General features: G+C 40.5%; 2 protein-coding genes across 2 annotated transcripts in view; one reads left to right on the top strand and one right to left on the bottom strand.

Moving 5' to 3' along the window:
- KCTD17 (potassium channel tetramerization domain containing 17) overlaps positions 1 to 18215 on the bottom strand; it is a 227519-nt gene that overhangs the window by 68480 nt on the left and 140824 nt on the right. The gene's annotated exons all lie outside the window — the stretch shown is intronic.
- Positions 1 to 18215, top strand: part of IL2RB (interleukin 2 receptor subunit beta) — a 32847-nt gene that overhangs the window by 1121 nt on the left and 13511 nt on the right. Inside the window, exons 2-6 of the mRNA XM_070754825.1 lie at positions 5220 to 5304; positions 7753 to 7867; positions 11242 to 11305; positions 12904 to 13009; positions 16643 to 16788. Of these exons, the coding sequence (XP_070610926.1) occupies positions 5238 to 5304; positions 7753 to 7867; positions 11242 to 11305; positions 12904 to 13009; positions 16643 to 16788 (498 nt within the window). The 5' untranslated portion in view covers positions 5220 to 5237. The remainder of the gene's footprint in view (positions 1 to 5219; positions 5305 to 7752; positions 7868 to 11241; positions 11306 to 12903; positions 13010 to 16642; positions 16789 to 18215) is intronic.

Genomic DNA, 18215 nt, shown 5'->3' on the forward strand with positions numbered 1-18215 from the left:
AGTTTTGAGTCAATTACTCCTGGGTGGATGGAAATGTATCTCCAAATGCAACTTTCAGAGGACCAACTGCAAGAGAGACATATATCTTCACCTCCGCTTTGTGAGCAAACCAGAAACATCTAATTAGTCATTATGAGAAATCAAATACTCAATAACAAGGGTCTCCAACCTTGGAAACTTTAAGCCTGGAGGACTTCAACTCCCAGAATTACTCTGCCATCTTTGCAAGAAGTTGAAGTCCACCAAGGTTGGAGACCCCTGCTCAATAAATTTAATACTGGCTTGATCCTGAAGGGACATTCTTATGTTTTGATGTTCTGGATATTTTAATGTTCTGTCTCCTTTTTTTGTTTAAAATTGTTCTCTCATGGTTCTTTAAAAAAAAAAAAATCTATATGCTCTTTGCAGTCAACAGCATTTGGAGGGACAATAATTCCCAAAGGTTATTTTGCCTGGTGACTCCTGAGATCAATACAGTGAATGAAGTAGACCTTTGAAAATCAACCTTAGGGTATAGTTTTGATATTTATATCAAAATATCAAAATCTGATGTTTGATAAATTTGTTTAAAAAAATAAATATCCTGAAATTATTTCAATCTTAACCTTCATAAAAGAGAATCAACTGCTTCTTTTTCCTAATTCTAGAATCCTGTTATCTATTCTTTGTTTCCTTATGTATATGTTGTTGATGAAGACAAAGAAACAGGGATAAATAAATCTTAGGTTTCAAAAGAAAATAATCAACTGCCTAAAGAAAATTGAGTGCTGTATAAAATCCATTCATTTTGAAATAGCTTCTACTTAAAGTAGAATTCATTTTGAGAAACTTGCCACTTCAAGTGTAAATGTCAGGGTGAATAGAATAATGACTAAAAATGTACTCAGGAAATGAAATACAATCAACATTTGCATAGTCAATGAGTGGCATCCTTTAAGCTGTTACTGATCAGGAAAAAATGTGTGAAAAGGACGCTTCATGCTACTTTACGGCCAAGTCCCCTGATATATTTTATTTTATTTTATTTTTATTTATTTATTTTGTCCAATACACAATGAGGGTTTTAGTGGGTATATATCTATATACACATAATAAAATACATGATGAAGGCACTCTAGTGCACTTGATAAAAATCAATCAAATGTATAAACGATGTTCATTTATTTGGATTTGCACAGGACATCAGGAGTCTCTAATTAATAAATTTCAATTCTGAATCCTGTTTCTTTGGAAACTTTGAAGGAAGGATGAAGCTGCAAAATGAGATGCATGAAATCTGCCAGATTAAAAATTAAAAAATTGCAATACATTTTTTACACTGCCAGATCTTGGAGACTAAGAAGGTTTATACATTTTGTGCAGCAAACAGATAAAACCATTTGGAATTTTGAGAAAAATTTGGATGCACTTATAAAATGGCTCCCATTGAAGACTTTGTCCCTATACAAAACAGCCACCATGGTGGACATGGCCATTCACAAAACAACTCACTAGTAAGTGAACTGATCAACATGCTCTCCAGCTCCTCTTTTGGATAAGTGCTCCTCCACCCATTCTTAATTTCTAAGCAGAAAAATTAGGCTGCAAGTACTCAACAATTTTATTTTCCAACCATGCTAATGAGCCCGTGCAAAATAACTGCATAGACTATGCAGTAACCAGAAACATTCCTAGAAATAAAGTTGATCTTGAAATGTGGTATTTTGCTTGGCCGCATGTCAGCCTCCCAATTAGTGCTTACGATAAAATAATGTTAATTCTAATTAAAAATCAGACAAAGCAGGGTGTCTGTTTCTCAGCAGGTGCAAATGTAGAATATTTTGAAGTATAGAAGTATCCCGTTAAGATCTCCCATCACATCAATGGTTTTTAGGAACTATGCCATTGATATTGTTATTATATTTTATGCTACTTCCTATATAAATGAATCTCAGATATAAAATGTAAATGCATGAAAAAAGGGTGGGGTTTTTTTTAAAAAAAGGGAAAATCTGGGAAATCAAAACAAAGGCTAGCAAAAGAAAAAGAAATGTAAAAAGGCCTAGGTGAATTTTAAACCTTAAGAAGAATGTAACAGGAGATGCAGAATGGAGTTCACTAGACAGAACATTCCGGAAAACATCCATCATTACTGAGAAAGCCCTCAGTGCAGTAACTGCAACATGAAATTGTGTGGTTCCAGTCAGGCACACACAGGTGGATTTCTCCTGAAAATCTCAAGAATTGAGGTCTATGAGAGCCATTTTTGTCCAGTAGTGGTTCAAGCATCACAGTAGAAAGTGGGAGACCATTTTCTAACCCCACTTTAACCATGAAAGGCAGCTGGGCCTGGGTGTCCTTCGACCAGTTGTTCTCCCTCAGCCCAATTCACTTCATTTCATTGTTGTGGGGAAAATAGAAGGAGGAAGGTGTGTTGGATATGAGTTGTTTGTAAAAATAATAAAGGCGAGACGCAAATAAATTTAATCAGAGGGTGATTTAGATATTGTAAAAAAATAATAATAGACGATTCCTTTCCCAAAAACGATTGCTAACCACCACAGCAGATTCATACATAATACCTCATCTTACGAACTTAATTGGTTCTGGGATGAGGTTCGTAAGGTGAAAAGTTCGTAAGATGAAACAATGTTTCCCATAGGAATCAATGGAAAAGCCAATAATGCCTGCAAGCCCATTAGGAAAATCCAAAACATTAAGGCTTTAAAAAAAAGGGGGGGGGGCAGACTAAGCTGAGGCAAACGGAGTGAGGGGAGGGACAGCGAGAGGTGGCAAGAGGTGGCAGTCCCAACAAAGCAAGGTGAAAAGAACCTCTCTTGAGCTCCATGCATCTTTCCCTCCTGTTTTTGCCCACCATGTCCTGCTCATTTTCTCCACACCTTTCTCCCCTTGAGCTCCATGGGTCCCCCCCGTTTTTGCCCACCCCGTTCTGCTCATTTTCCCCACACCTTTCTCCTCTCTTGAGCTCCATGAGTCCCTCCCGTTTTTGCCCACCCTGTTCTGCTCATTTTCCCCACACCTTTCTCCTCTCTTGAGCTCCATGACTCCCTCCTGTTTTTGCCCACCCTGTTCTGCTCATTTTCCCCACACCTTTCTCCTCTCTTGAGCTCCATGGGTCCCTCCCGTTTTTGCCCACCCTGTTCTGCTCATTTTCCCCACAGCTTTCTCCTCTCTTGAGCTCCATGAGTCCCTCCCGTTTTTGCCCACCCTGTTCTGCTCATTTTCCCCACACCTTTCTCCTCTTTTGAGCTCCATGGGTCCCTCCCGTTTTTGCCCACCCTGTTCTGCTCATTTTCCCCACACCTTTCTCCTCTTTTGAGCTCAATGAGTCCCTCCCGTTTTTGCCCACCCTGTTCTGCTCATTTTCCCCACACCTTTCTCCTCTCTTGAGCTCCATGAGTCCCTCCCGTTTTTGCCCACCCTGTTCTGCTCATTTTCCCCACAGCTTTCTCCTCTCTTGAGCTCCATGAGTCCCTCCCGTTTTTGCCCACCCTGTTCTGCTCATTTTCCCCACACCTTTCTCCTCTTTTGAGCTCCATGGGTCCCTCCCATTTTTGCCCACCCTGTTCTGCTCATTTTCCCCACACCTTTCTCCTCTTTTGAGCTCAATGAGTCCCTCCCGTTTTTGCCCACCCTGTTCTGCTCATTTTCCCCACACCTTTCTCCCCTTGAGCTCCATGGGTCCCTCCCATTTTTGCCCACCCCGTTCTGCTCATTTTCCCCACACCTTTCTCCTCTCTTGAGCTCCATGAGTCCCTCCCGTTTTTGCCCACCCTGTTCTGCTCATTTTCCCCACACCTTTCTCCCCTTGAGCTCCATGGGTCCCTCCCATTTTTGCCCACCCTGTTCTGCTCATTTTCCCCACACCTTTCTCCTCTCTTGAGCTCCATGAGTCCCTCCCGTTTTTGCCCACCCCGTTCTGCTCATTTTCCCCACACCTTTCTCCTCTCTTGAGCTCCATGGGTCCCTCCCGTTTTTGCCCACCCCGTTCTGCTCATTTTCCCCACACCTTTCTCCTCTCTTGAGCTCCATGAGTCCCTCCCGTTTTTGCCCACCCTGTTCTGCTCATTTCCCCCACACCTTTCTCCTCTCTTGAGCTCCATGAGTCCCTCCCGTTTTTGCCCACCCTGTTCTGCTCATTTTCCCCACACCTTTCTCCTCTCTTGAGCTCCATGAGTCCCTCCCGTTTTTGCCCACCCTGTTCTGCTCATTTTCCCCACACCTTTCTCCTCTTTTGAGCTCAATGAGTCCCTCCCGTTTTTGCCCACCCTGTTCTGCTCATTTTCCCCACACCTTTCTCCTCTCTTGAGCTCCATGAGTCCCTCCCGTTTTTGCCCACCCTGTTCTGCTCATTTTCCCCACAGCTTTCTCCTCTCTTGAGCTCCATGAGTCCCTCCCGTTTTGCCCACCCTGTTCTGCTCATTTCCCCCACACCTTTCTCCTCTCTTGAGCTCCATGAGTCCCTCCTGTTTTTGCCCACCCTGTTCTGCTCATTTTCCCCACAGCTTTCTCCTCTCTTGAGCTCCATGAGTCCCTCCCGTTTTTGCCCACCCTGTTCTGCTCATTTTCCCCACACCTTTCTCCTCTTTTGAGCTCAATGAGTCTTTTCCCCATGCAGTTTGGAAGGGGGGAATTTGTCGCTGGGATTCAAAGCAGCGCTGGCAAAAATGAAGGGAATAGAGGAGCCTCAGGGAAATCCCGGTGGCTGCTCAGGTTCGTAAGGTGAAAATAGTTCGGAATAAGAGGCAAAAAAATCTTAAACACTGGGTTCATATCATGAAAGGTTCGTATGAAGAGGGGTTCGTAAGATGAGGTATCACTGTACAGTATATATTTAAAAAATAGCACTCAGGACAAAATAGCCTTATGGCATACAACAGCATAGTTGCCAGAATTTAAAGACATAAATACTTTTTTCTACAATTCCAGTAAGTAGGAGCCGAACTATTGTACTACAGTAAAACTCCATCCCTCCTCATGAAGAAAATCCAGTAACATACCCATGTTGATACTATCCAAAGCTGCTGAGATATCAAAAGGATTTGACAGAACGGCCTCACTAAAGAAATCAAATTGCAAATTCTGTGAGATGTGTCCAGAGGTGTCCAGAGAATAAATGAATGAGGGAATGGACGGAGTGGGAGAGTGAGTGAATAAATTGAAATATGCACACCTTTGCAGGTGAGGTTCATTGAGACTGCGTTTTTTATTTCCCTCAGCCTTTCAAATCTCGGGTTATGGAGACCTGCCCACTCATTTTGTTCTACATTATCTCATTCTTCCAAGCATCGGGAGCCAGGCAGAGTAAGTTTGATTTCTATATATATTTCAGAATGAACATTACAGCTATGTCAGGGACAAATACTAATCTAGTAGTTTTCAAGCTGAGCGATCCCAATTCTCCAGTGCAAAACACAACCAAAAACCATGGTATATTCTGTGTACTGTATGTGCAATGATTCACCAAAGAGATCTCGTAAACTCAGTGCACAACCATCTACATGTTTCTAAAAGGGATCCCTGAGTAAATATACAATCAGTGACCTTTTCACTTTGTTGCTTGATGGTAGTATTTTTATTCGTTTGTTTGCCTTCTCCTTATGATTCAGACTTAGAAGAAAGTAGCAAAATGAGTAAAAGCTGATGCTTCTTTCACCTTGTTCTTCTAACGCTTTACTTTCAGGACACTGCAAAGCAACAAGGTGATGATATAGCTGGGCTTATTAACTATCGTGGGGCTATTGCTTTGGATGGTGCTGAGATGTTGAGTCTCAGCTCTTTCTTCTTGTTCAGTGTGATATGAAAAGAAGAGGAGAAAATGGTCCCAGGAATAGTGGGGAAGTGGTTGAACTGAATGGATTGATGGATGAGAGAGGCTTTATCCCACATTTCTTGTTTGTAAATTTATCTATCTATCTATCTATCTATCTATTTATCTATCTATTTATTTATTTATTTTGTCCAATACAAATGGAAAGTTAAGGAGAATAAAAACATGTAGTAGTAAATATCAGGGAAGGGATAGAAGAAGAGATATGAGAATAGAATACATCAATGAAGAGTAGAGGAAGGATATATGGATGGGAGAAAAGATATATAAAATATAGGAGAGACAATTGGACAGGGGACGGAAAGGAGAGACAATTGGACAGGGGACGGAAGGCATACTAGTGCACTTATGCTCCCCCTTACTGACCTCTAAGGCAGTGGTCCCCAACGTTTTTTCCACCAGGGACCAGTTTCAGCAAGGCAGTGTGGTTGGGGGCGGGATTAAGCATGGGGGTGCTGGTCCTTCCCGCCCCTCTTTCCCGCCATCGCCCTGTGGCCGGCAGAACCTGCCTCCCAAACCCTCTTGCTCGGCGGCAGGTGAAGCGCTGGAGGGAGGGGGTCAGGCCAGCCCTCCTGCCTCCCCCCCCAGCCAAAAACGCAAAGGCGTGCCACGGCAGAAGCCAAAAGAGGCTTGAGCCTCCCGGTCCTTCCCGCCCCTCTGTCCCGTCCATCGCCCTGTGGCCGGCAGAACCTGCCTCCCGAGGCCTCTTTCCCAGTGGGAGATGAAGCACTGGAGGGAGGGGGCGACGGCAGGAGGACTGGCAGCTGCTGACTCCACGGACCGGTGCAACATGCCCCGCGGCCCGGTACTGGTCCGCGGCCCGGTGGTTGGGGACCCCTGCTCTAAGGAATCTGGAGAAATCAACCGTGGAAAGTCTAAGGGAAAAATGTTGGGGGTTGGGGGTTGACACCACGGAGTCTGGTAATGAGTTCCACACTTCAACAACTCGATTGTTAAACAGAACTATCCCACTACTTTCTGACCTTAAACCAAATTAGGAAAATATGGTTTTCCTAACCCCTTCAGGATTGGGTGGCATAGAAGTTAAATAAATGAATGAATGAATGAATGAATGAATGAATGATCAAGTAAGAAAAGAGGAAGCTAACAATTTACATATGACAACAAAGGGCCAGAAGGAATAGAAACAGGAGCTAGCTTGGGTGTGAGGTTTCCATGATAAAAACCAGGCTAAGTGCCTGAAGCATTTTGTATAATCTGTTCTTGAAATCAACATGTCAGACCAGTTTATTAAAAAACAGTAAAAGGTGCCATAATTGTTTACTAGCGCTGGGTTGCTCCCAGTTTGGCCCAGTTCTAAGAACTGGTAGCGGTGGCGGGAGGCTCCTCTCACTCATCCGTGAAGCTTCTGCGCATGCGCAGAAGTGTGACATGAACACACATACAAACCAGTAGCAATGGGTTTTAGAACCAGCCATCATGCATTAAAAAAAAGAGAGTATCCTATGATATAGTGAATATTTCTTTCATAACCAAAGTGTTGCCCAATGGCTGTCCACATCTGTAATATCTCTTTTTAAACGTTTATTTATAATGCCCTTTTAACAAAGGGTATAACAGCATGTTAGCAATAGCACTTTTTAACAGAGTCAGCATATTGCCCCCACAATCCGGGTCCTCATTTTACCCACCTCGGAAGGATGGGAGGCTGAGTCAACCTTGAGCCGGTGATGAGATTTGAACTGCTGACCTGCAGATCTACAGTCAGCTTTAGTGGCCTGCAGTATTGCACTCTACCCAATGCGCCACCTCGGCTCCAATAATAAAATCTGCTCATCCACAAAAAAAAAAAAAGGAGTGGGGTAAGGAATAAGCCTTCTTTTGCCCGCTCGCCTGGTGCAATGAGTTTCACACGACACAGAATGAAATGACACAGCAACTTTTCACCTGTCTACTAACAGAATCTTCTGATCTGGATTGTGTATATGACTCATTTGAGACAATCTTTTGCACCTGGATCCCTGAGAAAAATGCTACAAAGGAGCAATGCCAACTCACTGCTTCGGTCGAATATGAGTAAGTAATCAGTAAAATGCATTTAGAAGATAAAAACCACTTTGTCTTGTCCTATGTCTATTCAAGACATTCATCAATTGGGGGAGGGGGAAGCATCTATTTTTATTTATTTATTTATTCATTTGTCCAATACACCTACCTACATAGGAAGAAAGATAGACATGTGATAATATAAAAGAGGGTGAAAGTGAACTTAGAGGAGAGGATATATGAAAGGAAGAGAATATATATGATAGGTGAGAGAAAGGAAAGACAATTGGACAGGGGACGAAAGGCACACCAGTGCACTTATGTACGCCCCTTACTGGCCTCTTAGGAACCTGGAGAGGTCAATCGTGGAGAGTCTAAGGGAGAAGAGTTGGGGGTTAGGGTTTGACACAATTGAGTCCAGCAATGAGTTCCACACTTCGATAACTCGATTGTTGAAATCATATTTTTTACAGTCAAGTTTGGAGCGGTTCATATTAAGTTTGAATCTGTTGCGTGTTCTTGTGTTATTGCGGTTGAAGCTGAAGTAGTCATTGACCGGTAGGACATTGCAGCATATGATCTTGTGGGCAATACTCAATCCAGGGATCTAATCCAGGGATGATGAACCTTTATTTCCTTGGTGCAGAAAGAGCATGGGCGTGCACTTTTGTGCATGCGTGAGTGCCCACACCCATAACTCAATGCTTGGGGAGGGCAAAAATAGCTTCCCCCTCCCCCTGGAGGCCCTCTGGAAACTAGAAAGAGCCCGTTTCCCAACTTCTAGTGGGCCCAGTAGACTCGTGTTTCACCTTCCCCAGGCTCCAAAGGCTTCCCTGGAGCCAGGGGAGGGTAAAAAACGCCCTCCCCCCATCTCACTGGAGATTCTCTGGAACCCAAAAACGCCTTCCCAGAGTCTCTGTGTGAGCCAAACATCAGATGGCTGGCACAAACATGCACGTTGGAGCTGAGCCAAGGCAAAGACTTGTGTGCCAGCAGATATGGCTCCACGTGCCACCTGTGGCACCCATGCCATAGGTTCACCACCATCATTGATCTAATCTCTTGTCAAAGAAATATATAGAATATTGGTTTCCAGTGACTTTCATAAAGCTACCAAGCACATTGTCTTCAACACTCTTAGCAAAATATAAAATATAAAAAATATAAAAATATATGTTCCGTTCTAGAGACCTCATCTACAAAAAGATATTGATAAAATTGAATGGGTCCAAAGATGAGCTACAAAAATTGTGGAAGGTCTTAAGCATAAAACTTATCAGGAAAGACTTAATGAACTCAATCTGTATAGTCTGGAGGACAGAAGGGAAAGGGGGGACATGATCGAAACATTTAAATATGTTAAAGGGTTGAAGCGTTTTCAATGGGAAAGTGAACACAAGAACAAGGGGGCACAATGAGGTTAGTTGGGGGAACAATTATAAGTAATGTAAGAAAATATTAGTACATCCTTGGAACAAACTTCCAGCAGATATGGTTGGTAAATCCACAGTAACTGAATTTAAACATGCCTGGGATAAACATATATCCATCCTAAAATAAAATACAAGAAATAGTATAAGGGCAGACTAGATGGACCATGAGGTCTTTTTCTGCCGTCAATCTTCTATGTTTCTATGTTTCTAATATTGACTTTGAATTTTTACAACCTGCACCAGTGGTGCGTTGCTCCTGGTTCGGCCCAGTCCTTCCCTGCCCTGGACCCTTTTGCACATGCACAAAACACTCTCCCCTGCTTCTCCAGAGGCCGAAAATGCCCTCCCAGAGCCTGAAAATCATCTGACTGGCATGCACATGTGTGCTAGAGCTGAGCTAGGGCAATGGCTTGCGTGAGGTATACTGTATATGGAATCGTGTGCCACCTGTGGCACGTGTGCTGTAGGTACACCATCATGGGTCTAGGACAATTCACCGTGGTCTACTCATCACAGCCAACTTGCTGTGACCAATTTATCATGGCCAAATCACCACAGCCAACTCACCACAGGACAACATGCTACAGGACAATTCAACACTGTATTGTTTCATTCTGTTACTTTTATTATTGGTGACCATGTTTCTGTCAAAAGTATTGTAGATTGGATTGGATTGGATTGGATTGGATTGGATTAGATTAGATTAGACTAGACTAGACTAGACTAGACTAGACTAGACTAGACTAGACTAGACTAGATTAGATTAGATTAGATTAGATTAGATTAGATTTATTGGATTTATACGCCGCCCCTCTCCGCAGACTCGGGGCGGCTCACAACAATGGTAAAAAACAGTACATAGTAACAAATCTAATATTTAGCAGATCTAAATTACAGTTTTAGATTAAAAAGTCCCCCAAAAAAGAAACCCCAATATATAAAAAACAAGCACACAATCGAATCATACACAAAAACTACATGGGCAAGGGGGCGATGTTTCAATTCACCCATGCCTGACGGAAGAGGTGGGTTTTAAGGAGTTTACAAAAGGCAAGGAGGGTGGGGGCAATCCTAATCTCTGGGGGGAGTTGGTTCCAGAGGGTCGGAGCCACCACAGAAAAGGCTCTTCCCCTGGGTCCCGCCAGACGACATTGTTTAGTCGACAGGACCCGGAGAAGGCCACCTCTGTGGGATCTAACCGGTCGCTGGGATTCATGTGGCAGAAGGCGGTCCCAGAGAAATTCTGGTCCGATGCCATGTAGGTCTTGTATTTCTGGATTGACTTTCTTTCTTTTATTATTATTGGCCATGGTTCCATCAAAGGTAAAGTTGTATTTGTTGAATTGTCCTGTGGCAATACATTTATTCATCTGGAGTATCTCAAATGGGAATAACAGACTGGCACCTGAACATGATTTAGCTGAAAAGAATTGGAGGCATGCTTTATTATGCATTTTGCTCCAATGCTGCCTTTTCAAACAATCCAGGATGTATATAATACGAACGAAACCCTCTCATGACCAGAATTAAAAGACCAAAAATACCATTTTAAAAATACTAATCCTGTAGTTGGATTACACTTCCAAAATTTGTGTACAAATATTTTTCCAGCATATTTCTTCCAAAAATCTATAGTTAAAATGCTGCCTCTAATAAAGTTTCAAGCTACCACACCATAGAAACAAAAGGCAAGATCTCCTCAGTTAATCTTAAAATATAGATTTAGCAATATTGGGAAATTTCTCTTTAATCTATTTTATTCTGAATTTATGTTACAGTTTTATACCCATAAGCATCAATATGCCAAATTGGGCCTGGCTAGAGAGTAATTCTTTCAGTGATATTAAATTAATAACCAATTCCTGCATGTGAGTTATCTGATCCTACAATGACTGTCTTGCCATGTATGAATGAATTGTTTATATGCAAATTTTAGAAATTTGTGTGCCTTAGGACAAGTTTTCCTTGCAGGAAACCACCTAAGACATTTCAAATGAATGGCACAAGCATAAGGAGCTGTAAGCTGATTCTTGAGGTAAGTAATCCTTTTACAAAATCCTGGCTAATGTGAACAATCTTTTTACAAAAGTTGTTCTCAGTATATTTGATGAAACATACTTACAAGCTACAGCTACAAAGTGATTAATCTTCCAACACCAAAAGGTTCTTTGTCCTTTGGCTGCAGATTTCAGGATATTAAAATTGCCCCATTTCAAGATATAAGGCTAAAATATCTGTTTCAATAATAAAACAGACAGGGGCGGCATAAAAATCTAATAAATTATTAATTATTATTATTATTAATTATTAATTTGTTTGTTCACTGATATTGGTATGTGAAGAATTGGGTATTATATACTATTTTTATTTTTCTCCATGTTGCTTTAATCCATTCCCTTTACTTTGGAAGAGGGAAAAAAACAAATAAGTCAACTATCACCAAAGCCACCAAACGTTTAAGGATAAATTCAGTATAACAATTAAAACTGATTTAACAATTGTGGGGTGATTTTATTTACTTATTTCAATAGAAATTGAATTCAAACTGAATATCACAATTCATAAATTAAGAGTCATATTTAAATGTACAATTAAAAATATGCAAACATCATCTCTCCATCATAAATTTAAAAAAAAACAATTACTGTACAGTATTACCAAATTTCCACAAAACATTAATGAGAGAAAAAAGAATAGAAAGGTATAACAAAAAATATGACAGGAAATATCATAAAAATCAAGAGTTGTAAAATTTGTCTTCACAATCTTTTTTTTTTTTAACAAAAGGAATTAAAATCCAGTTCCAGGAAAAAGAAATTGGTTCAGAACCAAGATGCATTAAGGTCCTTTCTTTCTTATGAACACCAGACTAACTCCAGATTAAGAATCAGAGATGGAATGGAAAGTTAGGCTAGCATAGTTTCATAACTGAGAAGAGAGCCTCATTTCTGAATTGCACCCTCTTCTACTGAGAATCTCAATTTAGATACCGTTCCTATATTGGCCTTGATTCTCTGGAATAATTGAACGGATAGACACAATTTTAAGCTTCTAGTGTAAAACAAATTTAGGAGTTTATATTTCCAAACTAAATAAACTAGAAGCTAGTAAATGTTGAGCTTCTTTAAATTAAAATGCTAAGAAAATACCGATGTTACCTTACATTCAACAGAAATCTGGGTCAGTATTCTGAACCCATTATACTTTTCAAACCATCTTAAAAACTTATACTAACAGTATCAAAATCATTGCTTTTCTCCACTGAAAAATAAAAGCCAGTTCTAGGAACATTAATTAAAGTTATTTAAATACACATGTTTAAGATTGTGAAGAATGCATCACAACGCATATGCACAAAATCATATATATGCTATAACTCAGAAATGCAACCCAAAATAACATTGTGAAGATGACCTGCTGTAGTATACAGTATGCCTATGTGAAAGTTTCCTTGCAAATTATATAACTGAACAGTAAATCTCCAATTTTAATTAAGAATATTTAATAGCCATACCTATCATGAGTTTACAGAACATCATCTGACATACTTTCGTTTTGTGTACTGTTCTTTGCAACATCTATGATAGAATAACTTGTTCTGTTCTTAATTAACAGTGCTATATTTGTTTTTAGGATTACAGCTTGGCTATTGTAGACACTATTCTCTTGGTTGTGTCTTGCTATAATGGGGAGAAGTGGACAGAGGTTCATAATCAGACAATAACACCATTTCAGAACAGTAAGTTGAAAATGTCTGGGTTTGAGATATTTAATGCTTTGCCGTGTGCTAGTTCATTAGATTGTATGATATATTTTCCTGTTTTCCATTCCTTTGATTCCATGAGCTACCCTGCTCAAAAAATAATAATAAAGAGAACACTTAACCAACAGAATATAACTCTAAGTAAATCAAACTTCTGTGAAATCAAACTTTCCACTTAGGAAGCAACACTGATTGACAATCCATTTCACATGCTGTTGTGCAAATGGAATAGTTGTGCAAATGAAATATTCAATGAAAATATTTCATTGATTCAGATCTAGGATGTGTTACTTGAGTGTTCCCTTTATTTTTTTGAGCAGTATATATTTCATACAGCCAAAATAGCACTATGCAATGGGAATTATGTTCCCCCCAGAGAAAAAGTGTAATAGTCATTGAGACATATAGGCAACAGCAGCTTATTTATTTGATTTATATGCTGCCCAACTCCCGAAGAGTTATGGTTATCCTTTTTTTAGCTATCAATGAGAGTCATTCAAACAATTAAATATAATCTTTGCTAAACCAGTAACGGAGACTCAAGGATAATGATAGCTTTGGACTGAAATAATGAATAATGGTATGAAGAAGGAGAAAAAATGTAGCAACCATCACAACGCAAGTAGGTTGTAATTCAGTACTATAATGAGTGCTTGCAGCTTCCCAAAGCAACTGAAACACCCATCCAAACCCACAGCTCAAAATATTCATAATGTACCGTGTATCAAGAACCTTCCCATGTCAAGAATCATGAGGTACAACACTTAATAGGGGTCAAATAAACAATGAAGAAACAATCAGTATTAATAAAAATCTTAGGATACAAGCAACAAACGCAGCCGCGAGAGCCATCGTCGGGCTTCCAAGATTCACCCACGTTTCCTCAACACTCCGTGGCTTGCATTGGCTGCCGATCAATTTCCGGTCACAATTCAAAGTGTTGGTCATGACCTTTAAAGCCCTACATGGCATTGGACCAAATTACCTCCGGAACCGCCTGCTACAGCACGAATCCCAGTGACCTATAAGGTCCCACAGAGTTGGCCTTCTCTGGGTCCCGTTGACTAAACAATGTCGTTTGGCGGGCCCCAGGGGAAGAGCCTTCTCTGTGGTGGCCCCGGCCCTCTGGAACTAACTCCCCCCGGAGATTAGAATTGCCCCCACCCTCCCTGTCTTTCGTAAACTACTCAAGACTCATTTATACCACCAGGCATGGGGGAGTTGAGATATTCCTTCCCCCTAGGCCATTACAAGTTATGCATGGTATGTTTGTGTGTATGTTTGGTTTTATAATAAGGGTTTTTAGTTGTTTTATTCTTGGATTGTCACATGCTGTTTTTATCATTGTTGTTAGCTGCCCCGAGTCCACGGAGAGGGGCAGCATACAAATTAAATAAATAAATAAATAAATAAATAAATAAATAAATAAATAAATAAATGAATGAATGAATGAATGAATGAATGAACGAACGAACGAACGAACGAACGAACGAACGAACAAACAAACAAACAAACAAACAAACAAACAAGTTACAGTCTTACAGTCCTAAGTGGGGTGATAGGAATGATGAGAAAATACTAGTAGAAATAGAAGTGCAGACTTAGCAAAAAGTGTACAGCTCCTTCAAAAAGTAGCCAATGTGGTAAAAGCCATGTGAGTGGAACTGTGAGATAACATAATTAAAGGATGCCAGGCTAGGAAAGTTGCACTTTATTAAAGGAAAATACTCATGATTATATCAAAGTCAGCTTGCCAAATGTACTTCTTCCTTTAATATGAGATAAATTTGTTTTTAACTGACCAGGCATCAAGTATGTACTGATCCGGGTGTGTGTTGTTGTCTGCATGTCATCGTAATCACAAGGAACAGAAGCCACCTAATAGCCCCATTTGCTCAATGTGCCTCTGGATCTTGTGGTACCCATGCACAGTCTGTTCAACCATTTCCATTCTTCCCAGGTTTCATCAGACCCAGGTGCCAACTCCTGCGTTCTTTCCATCCAATGTTGGTTCTTTGTAGCTTTCCACAGTCCACTCTGCTTTAGAATTCTTCAAAGTGTTCCATTAACCCAAGGAAGCTTTTCCTGAGTTTTAATCTCTGATGAGCTGATTGTAGACTATAGAGTAATGAATTCCACGCTTCGACAACTCGATTACTAAAGTTGTATTTTTTACAGTCAGGTTTGGAGTGGTTATAAAGCCCTACATGGCACCGGACCAGAATATCTCCGGGACCGCCTTCTGCTGCACGAATCCCAGTGACCGGTTAGGTCCCACAGAGTGGGCCCTCTTCGGGTCCCGTTGACAATGTCGTCTGGCAGGACCCAGGGGAAGAGCCTTCTCTGCGGTGGCTCCGACCCTCTGGAACCAGCTCCCCCCAGAGATTAGGATTGCCCCCAACTTCCTTGCCTTTTGGAAACTCCTTAAAACCCACCTCTGCCGTCAGGCATGGGGGAATTGAAACATCTCCCCCTTGCCCATGTAGATTCGACTGTGTGCTTGTATTTTATATATTGGGGTTTCTTTTGGGTTTTTTAACCTAAAACTGTAATTTAGATTGCTAAATATTAGATTTGTTACTATGTATAGTTTTTTACCATTGTTGTGAACCGCCCCGAGTCTACGGAGAGGGGCGGTATATAAATCCAATAAATCTAATCTAATCTAATCTAATATTAATTTTGAATCTGTTGTGTGCTCTTGTGTTGTTGTGGTTGAAACTGAAGTAGTCATTGACAGGCAGGACGTTGCAGCATATGATTTTGTGGGCAATATTTAGATCATGTTTAAGGCGTTGCAGTTCTAAGCTTTATCTACAATTGACCTCTCCCCCTTTCTAAGAGGTATGTAAGGGGCGTGCATAAGCGCACCATTGTGCCTACCGTCCCTGTCCACCCCTTAATAGACCTCTTAGTTAGAGAGAAGTTAGAAGTTAGAGAAAAGGGGTGTGTGGATTTTTTTAAAAGCTCTCTCTTCCTAGTTCTCTTATTGCAGCTGTTGTGGCTGGTTCTGTAGAAGCTATAGCCCGAAAGGGAATCCCTGTCACACACATGTGCACAGACACATTAAAAATTTCCCCGTTTTGATTGCGTTTGATGTGGCAAGGCTTCTTTACTCATAAAAATACTTCTCCTAGGATAGCTCCAGCAACAACTGGTGTGAGTTAAAGAGGGGTGTGTGTGGCATGAGCGCGTTCCTTCCCATCTCCTTGCAACTGTTGTGACTATGTCCCCAGCAAGTGGCTACGTAGAGGCTCCATAAACCACAGGAAGTATCACTTAATTCCTGATTGTGCAGTATTATTCTTGTTCTGCTTCTAGCTGGATAAAACTTCTTTGCCCATCAAAGTGTTCCAACTCAAACTCCCTGTTTGTCTAACGATGATCACTGTAGTAGATTGGGGAACAATTGGGATTATTAGGTAGTTAGGACAATTGCCTACCTTGCTGCTTTGTGGCTGGATTTATTCAAAAATCAGGGAAGTGGTCAGGAAATTATTATGGTGTATGTACTTCTTACTGGAGTTTATGATAGACACAAGATTTAAAATATATAGTATACTATTAAAGAAAGATGGTTATCCAATTCTTTTTTGCTTTCAAAATTAGTCCAGCTTCAGCCTCCTTGCAGCTTTCAACTGGAAAATGCCCACAAGTCTCCCTACAATTTTACATGGACACTCTGTGTTGTCTCCCATTACCTAAGTGGACACCTGGAATATGAAATACGGTATAGAGCAACTTCTTCTGGTGAGGTAAGCAGGAAGATTTCTTTGGGGAAGGCAACAACTTTGATACCCTGGTTATTTTTTATTCTGCAACTCTGCTTTGGACACACCATAAAATTATGAATAACATGGTGTAAGACGGGGTAGGCAAAGTTGGCTCTTCTATGACATGTGGACTTCAGATCCCAGAATTCCTGAACTAGAAGAGCTAACTTTGCCTACCCCTGGTGTAGGAAAACAAAACATAGCAATACAAGTACAAAGGCATGGAAGAAATATCAGCTTTTCTTGAAGCTTGATAACAATCGGCTGCAGCACAAATTTTTGGATTACTTCACATACCAGTCTAAGGCTAAGCCACTGTATGCTTAACCATGCTTTGATGAATAAATCACAGTTAGACTTAGACTTAGAATAACTTGATTGTCACTTTGAATGTACACTAATCGGCATATATTAAAATGAAATACTAATTTCATTGCATGCAGCTCTCAAATATAGTCACCACCTCCAATATATGCTTCAAAAACATGATAAAATAAATAAACACAAAATTATGCACATACCGGTACCCAAATATGTTGTATGACACAATGAAACAACACAGTCTAGTTTAGATGCATAGATGTACATGGCAAGAAAAATGAATCTTGCAAGTTTACCATAGGGAACAAAGCTTTTACAGAATCTGCTAGAAAGACTTCAAAAACTCCTTTTAAAAGGAAGCAACAAAAACAGACCATAACGATGCTTTGAGCTCTAAGTACATAGTGCTTATAAGCAGTATCTTGAATAACAGGAAGTGAGCTTCCTATAATCTTCTTGGGTGTCCTTACCATTCTCTGTATGGACTTTCTATCTAAGGCACTGCTGTCACCAAACCAAACAGTGATGCAGTTTATTAAATGCTCTTAATTGTGCCTCTATAAAAAGTGGCCAGGACAGAAGGAGAAATATGTTTTCCTACAATGATCTAATTTGTTTTATTAACAAACAGAACCACTTCTTTATCAGTATCTTCACTGTTGTCTCGGGTAAGACCCACCGCTGCCATGTCATCTGCATACTCCACAATATGATTTATAGCAAATTTGGAACAGCAGTTCTGGGTCATCAAAGTGAACAGTAGCAGAATCAATACCAAACATTAAACCAAAACCAAACATAACTCAGATACTGTGATTTATAAATGAAGATTTAGGGTTACTAAGTTGTCATATTCTAATCAATTGTATCTTAATTGTCAAGTTGAATTTGCTAAATCCAAAGTAATGGCTTGATACAATGTACAAGTCAAGGTATTGGTTGTGCTCAGCCATCATCATTACATTTGACAACAGCTCAAAACTAGGAAATATTAAAACCTGACATATTTGCCCAGCCTGAATTGATGCAAGAGAGATCCAATTTCAAAACTTCTCCAGTAGCATCCATCACAGTGGGAAGGGTAGGGT

Source organism: Erythrolamprus reginae, chromosome 6 (genome assembly GCF_031021105.1).
Source record: "Erythrolamprus reginae isolate rEryReg1 chromosome 6, rEryReg1.hap1, whole genome shotgun sequence".
NCBI lineage: Eukaryota > Metazoa > Chordata > Lepidosauria > Squamata > Dipsadidae > Erythrolamprus > Erythrolamprus reginae.